This window comes from Ailuropoda melanoleuca, chromosome 9, assembly GCF_002007445.2.
Source record: "Ailuropoda melanoleuca isolate Jingjing chromosome 9, ASM200744v2, whole genome shotgun sequence".
Classification (NCBI taxonomy): domain Eukaryota; kingdom Metazoa; phylum Chordata; class Mammalia; order Carnivora; family Ursidae; genus Ailuropoda; species Ailuropoda melanoleuca.
The window spans coordinates 6250745-6258105 of NC_048226.1; the positions used below are offsets into that span (position 1 = coordinate 6250745).

The 7361-nt window shown below is 51.4% G+C and overlaps 1 protein-coding gene across 1 annotated transcript in view; it reads left to right on the forward strand.

Annotated features, from left to right (window-relative positions):
* The first annotated feature begins 2405 nt into the window (after nucleotides 1–2405).
* RLBP1 (retinaldehyde binding protein 1) overlaps nucleotides 2406–7361 on the forward strand; it is an 11193-nt gene continuing 6237 nt past the window's right edge. Inside the window, exons 1-4 of the mRNA XM_011225407.3 lie at nucleotides 2406–2491; nucleotides 2769–2897; nucleotides 4155–4359; nucleotides 5745–5923. Of these exons, the coding sequence (XP_011223709.1) occupies nucleotides 2480–2491; nucleotides 2769–2897; nucleotides 4155–4359; nucleotides 5745–5923 (525 nt within the window). The 5' untranslated portion in view covers nucleotides 2406–2479. The remainder of the gene's footprint in view (nucleotides 2492–2768; nucleotides 2898–4154; nucleotides 4360–5744; nucleotides 5924–7361) is intronic.

Here is a 7361-nt window from a genome sequence, read left to right on the forward strand (position 1 = left end):
GCTGAGCAGGAACTCGAGCAGAAGCACACAAAAGAGGGCTTTGAGGTAGCTGCAGCCAGGCCCAGGCCAATCCCCTCTCCCCCCTGGTGCTTCACTTGCCCCAATCTGGGCCTCCCTGTAAGCCTGATTTAACAGAAATTGTGGGCCTTGAGAAGTTCCTTGTGACACACTAATCCCAGCCTGCTGACTGGACCACGCCCCCAGTGGAGGCAACCTCCAGGCTCCCCGAGGAGGAGGAGGAGGAGGACGCAGGCACCAGGTACCCCTAAGGAGGAGCTGGGAGGTAAGTCAGTAGCAGGGGTCTGGCCGGGCTAGGGAGCCCAGGACTGGGGTGAGGAGACCTCATCCCAGGCTGCCTGTAAAACAGGTCTCCCCCTAAAACTGAAACCAACTGGCCATTCTCCAGGTGCTGCTAGATCAACCTGATGGCAGATTTAGCAAATAAAAATAAGGACACCCAGTTAAATGTGAATTTCAGATGAACGACAAAGACTTTTTGAGTGTAAGTATGCCCCAAATATTGCATGGGACATACTTATGCTTCAAAAGCCTTTGTTGTTCGTCTGAAATGGACACGGAATTGGGCATTCTGTATTTTATCAGGCAACCCTAGATGGCAGGGAACAGCCTCTCCATGGAATGGGGGTGAATGTTTTTTCATTGTATACAGTTCATAAATCAGGATTTTAAAAAACTCAAAATTAATTAGATTGGGCATATTTTTTTAAAAATTGCTATACTGATTTTAACCCTCTATTTTGAGGTTCTAGGATCTTGTCCTAATGATCCACTTAACTGGCTGGGGGTGTCCAGCCACTATCTCTCCTGTCTAAGCTCAATTCTATCAGCCTCTCCATTCCTGTTCCAGCAAAACCCAAGTGAGGGAGGCCACACCAGTATTTCAGTCTGTCTCTGTGTCCACACAGTTGGAAGTCTACCTGCCAGAAAGAAAGCTTAGATTTGGTTCCTGCTGGTGGGCTCCCTGCCCTGGACGGGGCTGGGGAGCGGGAGAGGCAGGGAATTAGGAGATCCTCAGATATCCCCTGGGATCCTCCCTGTCTTTCTGGGCATACTAGGGCGATATCAGTAATGATGCTAAGAAAGGGAAGGGAAATCATGGTTTAGAGCAAAACACTGTGCTAGGTACCTTACAGAAGTGATAGGCTCTTCACTACAACTTTATTCGGTAGGTACAGTGATGATCCCCAATTTGAAGATGGGGAAACTGAGTCTAAGAATGGTTAAATAACTTGCCTAAGGTCATGCAGGTGGTAAATGACAACTCTCGGTTCAAACCCAGGTTTCTCTGACCCTAAAGGGTTTTCTATAACTCCTAGGGAGCTTACCTGGAGAGGTCTTGGCTCTAGCTGTCAAAGCGATGGTTCAATTCCCAGGTGACAGATGGCTCCTTTAAAGGCACTGGGGATGTTTAGGTGGGAGAGGAAAAATATCTGGACACAGGAGAGCTGTCTCCAAAAATACTCAGTGGGTTGAGCAGGTTGTCATGTGGGCAATGGATGAGATTTTTTCTGGTGGCCAAGCATTGCCTCTGTGCATGCCATTTAATTTAACCTTCATTACCCTCCCCCCACGTCACTTTTACAGGGGACAACCAAGACTCAGGTTAAATTACATAGCTTGCAAGTGGAAGAGACAGAATTTGAACGCAGGTCCAACTTTTGCCACAAGAGGCTGGGTCCCGGTGCTCATGGGAAGTCACAGCTTGGGCTCAAGACATGATGTTTCTGGTTGTGTGACAGTGGACAAGCCACTTACTCTCCCCGGGGGTCTGCTTCTTCCCATGTAAGATGGGAAGAATAATGCCAGCTCTGGGTCTGAGAGATGGATTTGAAATTACTCAGTGCATCACAGAGCACAGAACACACACCCAGTATTCTGGTTACGTAACTAGTCATCACTCCTCCTGCGAATGAATGCACCGGAGAATGGGCCATCCACTAGGCTGGGAAGTTTCTGAGATCCCCCTTTGGGCTGGAGATGGAGGGCCACAGACAGGAGGAGGGATTGCCTTATTCTGCAGTGACCATGTAACTTCAGAATGGAGGCCAAAGCCAGGTTTTTCCCTGGCTGGACCAACTCATCTTAAGATCTAAGGTTTGCGGTATTTTTGTGTATATTCCTTCTCAAAGAAGTGTTTCCTGAAGGGTAGCCCAAGGATCATTTTCTTCAGGGCCATGGGGGAGGTGCTGCTTTAAAATGCAGATTCCCGGGCCCCAGCTCAGACTCTCGAGTCAGAATCATGGGGTGCAGGGCCCAGGCACCTGCATTTCTACCAGATTCCTCAGGTGATTCTTATGCACTCAAAAGTTTGAGATCTGCTGTTTTGAGACAGTAAGAGGACGGTCTGTCCAGACTATGCCCCCTTGACTTCCTGTCCTAGGAAGGAGGTCGCCTGGAGAGGCCAGGACAGAAGCGAGACCCTTATTTTTCAGAGAACTCTGAGTCTTCCAGAGGCAGCATGTCAGAGGGCGTGAGTACCCCTGTGCTCTGGTCTCCCCTCCATCTGCCTTTCCTCCTCCCTCTCTCCCACCCGTTTCTCTATTGTTTGGTCTGCTCAGGACCCTTATGGGCACTCACCTGTAACCCTTTGTGGTCCATGACCCCACCCAAAGGGAGAAGGCCTAACAGTGATCTGGTACGAAAGTATTAGTTTACAGTCTGAGCAGACTCATTGCCCTGGCTTGCTCAGGCTGATGGTGGGGGGTGGAGGGGCTCTCCCTGCTTCTTCCTGACTTCTCTCTGCCTAGGTGGGCACTTTCCGCGTGGTCCCTGAAGAGGAACAGGAGCTCCGTGCCCAGCTGGAGCGGCTTACAACCAAGGATCATGGACCTGTCTTTGGCCCATGCAGCCAGCTCCCCCGCCACACCTTACAGAAGGTGAGGTGGCCCGGGGTGCAGGGCAGGGCGGGCTAGGGCAGGCTACCAACGGGGAATGTCGACAGCATCCTTTCTCCTGTAGGACAGGTCCAGCCCCAGCTCTCCAGGCTATGCTGGACCTAATGGACTGGCCTGTTCTAGGGACCATCCAGTCAGGGCCATGGCAGCAACACTGGGCAGACCGGCATTCAGGCCAGCCTAATCCAAGACTACAGGACCAACAGAGTCCCTTGATATCAATGCCAGGATCCCTCTAGGGATCATCCTAGACTCAGATATGAGGAACATTGGTTTGCAAGTGGCCCAGGGGAACAGGAATCCAACTGCTGCCCCCACTGGATAGGCAAGGCCTGAGTTCTAGAGTTAGACCTAACTTTCAACTTGCTGTGTGACCTTGAGCAAGTTGCTTTCCCTCTCTGGGTCTTGCCTATTGTATCTCTGAAAGAAGGCTGTTGGAACAGCTCAGGGAGGATCAGACTGTGCTCTGTGGAAAGTGGCAGAGCTGTCTTAGGGCTGAGCTGAGCCTGGGCTCCTGGAAGCTTCCATCTCTGCTGGCCTAGGCATCTCAAGGGAAAGGTGCCCTGAGTTCCCCCAGACCTGAGTCCCCCTCCTTTGCTTTCCCTCTACTCCTGCTGTCCAAGGAGAGAGCTGCCTGAGGCCTGTGGAAGAGTTGTCCAGACCCAGCCAAGGGGAGGAATATGAAGATCTGGGGCGGGGGGGGCGCAGGCTGTGGTGGGTGGGGTATCTTTGTTTTTGAAAAGATCAGGATCAAGCCTGGGAGACTGCAGAAAGAAGTGACTGAAAGCCCAGCCTGAGTGTGAGCCCCCCCCCCTTTTCTGCCTGGGTCACCTTTACCTCCAGGGGCCTCAGTCTGCTCATCCTGAGAAATGGAATGTGAAGACCCACTTCATGGCGATGGGTTGTGGCCTTCAGTATTTCAAGGCCTTAGCAGGGCGCTAGGTAAGGGCTCCAGGAAGTGGAGGCTGCTGTCCTTAGAAACGTTGACCCCCTTGGCGGTCTCCTGCCCACAGACCCAGGATGAGCAGCTTGACCCACGGCTCTGCGGAAGTAGCTGGCGGTCTGCCAGGTGCTGCCAGGGCAGGAGCTGCTCTTGGGGGCAGAGGAGCGATGGCCTCGGCGGCAGCCCCTCCGGCCCTCGGTGGGTCTGGCCCTGGTAGGACGCTCCTCGCGTGGGCTTCCTGCTCCGCACCTGCGCGCCTCTCTGTGACTTGATGCTGCCACCCCACCCTGTTCCAGGCCAAGGATGAGCTGAACGAGAGGGAGGAGACCCGGGAGGAGGCGGTGCGAGAGCTGCAGGAGCTGGTGCAGGCGGAGGCGGCTTCTGGGCAGGAGCTGGCCCGGGCGGTGGCCGAGAGGGTGCAGGGAAGGGACAGCGCCTTCTTCCTGCGCTTCATCCGCGCGCGGAAGTTCCACGTGGGGCGCGCCTACGAGCTGCTCAGAGGTGAGACCCGTGCCTGGGGGGATCGCCTCCCGAAGGCTGGGGCCTGGAGGTGGTGAGGGTGGCGTTGACTCTCACCCAGGCACTGAGGGGACTGTCCCCTGCATTCCCCACTCGTTCCCTGCCCTGTGAGTCACTCTCCCTGAGCCTCCTATCCTTACCCGGAAAATGAGGTGTGAACTCAACAGCCTCCACATACCTAGAGGTCTGGCTCCCCCCTCCTCTCTCCCAGTCCTGGAGAGCCTTCCCCTCACCCCCACCCCAGCCTAGGCTTTGGGAGCAGGAAGGGTGTGTGTGTGCCCGCTCCGCAGGTAACTAAGCCTCATGCAGAGTGGGACTGGAGATGGTGCCAGCCCTGGGAAGGAGCCCTGAGGACAGAACGGCCCAGGCCTGCTGGCTGGCTGAAGACAGGTTTCCCATGGAAATCCAATCCAATCCTTGGNCCTTCCTCCCTCCCTTCCTTCCTCAAATGTGAATTCATAGCCACGCTGCACCAACCACTCTTTTAGGCCAAAGATTGCAGCAGAGAACGAAGCAGACACGAACTGCCTTCACAGACTTCATATGCTAAAGGCAGAAACAATAAACCAGGGAAATAAAATAAAGTTACATAGGCTGTTTGGTAGTAAGAAAGAATAATGAGGAAAAATAAAGGAGGTGGGTGTAAAGACCCCAGGGGTTGGGGTTCCAGGTAAAGTGGCCCGAAGGCTCTAGGGCAAAGGGAACTTCTGAAGAAAAATGCAAAGGAAATGAGATACCTGGAGGGAAGAGTAATTGGGCAGCAGGAACAGCAAGGTGGTGGGGGTATACCTGGAGGGTGATAGGAAAGGTGAGGAGGTCAGTGACATTCTCTAGGCAAATGCTCCCCGAGCACCTCTCCTGGGCCTGGTCCCTCTAGGATTTGGTGGTCGAGAGACGGGGGACTTGTTCAGGACGGGTAAGGGTGGGGTTTGTGGGTGGGAGAAGTGCTTCTGGAATCAGGAAGGGCCTTTGGGTTCTGCGTGGGGTTGGGGTTTGATCTTGGGGTCTTTTCTACTCAGCTAACCCTGTGCCCAACTGGAAAGCCTGTACTTCTGCCCGTGGGCAAGAGAAAATAACAAGTAATAATCGGCCTCAGATTCGGGATTACACCTTATATTTGCACCATTTACAAGTTCATCCCTAGAATCTCGTTTGATTACTGCAGCACTTTGGTGAGATAGGCCAGTAGTATCCTCCTGTGTTTTGAAGAGGAAACAAGGGGCTCAGAAAGGTTGCATGTTCTGCTCAATCACACACAGGACGTAGGCGGAGGAGTGGGGCAGGAGTCCAGGTCTCTGGAATCTTGCTGTGTGCCACGCCCCGAGGGGCTGGCTCCCTGAGGGGCTCCTCTGTTCTCCCTCCACCAGGTTACGTAAACTTCCGGCTGCAGTACCCCGAGCTCTTCGACAGCCTGTCGCTGGAGGCCATCCGCTGCACCGTCGAGGCCGGCTACCCTGGTGTCCTCTCCACTCGGGACAAGTATGGCCGAGTGGTCATGCTCTTCAATATCGAGAACTGGGACTCCGAAGAAATCACCTTCGATGAGGTCAGTGGGGCCGACCTTCCCGGGCAGGGGAGAATTCGCAGGCAGGCCCACTGGCCCATACATGGCTGCCCCCTGGTTCCCCTGCCAAGGAGCAGTGACAGCTGTGGGTCAGCCCTGTCAAATGCTGAAAGCTGAGAATGACACAGAGCACGGGGATTAACAGACTGTGGGTTGGGAGAGATTCCGGAAAGCCCAAGTTTCAACCTATTAAGCAGCCAGAGTTCTCTGCATGTATTTATTTATTTAACCATATGACTTGAAGAGTATTCTTTGTTATTTCTTTTTTTTTTATCATGTGATTTTATTTTTTTCTTCATGATAAAGATACTCTGTAATCCCCATCACCTATTTCCCCATCCCCCCATCCACCTCCCCTCTGGGGACCATCAGTTTGTTCTCTATAGTTAAGAGTCTGTTTCTTGGTTCTCTCTCTTTTCCCTTTTGATCGTTTGTTTCTTAAATTCCACATATGAGTGAAATCATATGGTGTTTGTCTTTCTGTGATGGACTTATTTCACTGAGCATCATACGCTCCAGCTCCTTCCATGTCATTGCAAGTGGCAAGATTTCATTCCTTTCTATGACTGATAGTCCATTGTACATATACACCACATCTTCTCCATCCATTTGTCTATTGATGGATGCTTGGACTGCTTCTTCAGTTTGGCTGTTGTAGATAATGTTGCAATAAACATACGGGTGCATGTAGCCCTTTGAGTTAGTGTTTTTCTATTTTTTGGTCTCTGCATTTATATAGATGTGTGTGATTTTGCTTGTGGAGCCCTTAAAACAGCTACCCTGAGTGGGGGAATTAGTCATGGGAGAACTCTGGCATGTGCCTCCAAGCCTTAAAAAAAATTGTACAGACTCACTTTAGAAGATGCTGTCTCATCGTCCCAGCATCATTTATTGAGAATTCCATCTTTTTTCCCAGTGACTTGAGATGCCATCTTTATCACCGTCTCTATTTTCATACATATTTGGGTCTATTTCTGGACTTGTATTCTGTGCCAACGGTCTCTGTCTATTCACACTCCAATACCACACTGTTTTATTTACAGAGATTGTGTAGAATGCTTAATATGTTAGGGTTAGTTCTGTCCTTGTGGCTCCTCTTCTTCGGGACTTTTCTATATAGTCGTATATGTCTACTTTTTCCTACAGACTTTAGAATTAACTGGTCAAGCTCCAGGAGAAATGTATTTTTACTGGGAACAAACTCGGGGAAAATGAGCATCGTTATGAATGCAAGATCCATCGGCTGCCATACTACCCATGAATGAGGGGTGCCCTCCCTTTTACATGCCTACTTTTGAACTTTTATTTTTATTATTTTATTTTATTTTATTTATTTATTTTTTAAGATTTTATTTATTTATTTGACAGAGATAGAGACAGCCAGCGAGAGAGGGAACACAAGCAGGGGGAGTGGGAGAGG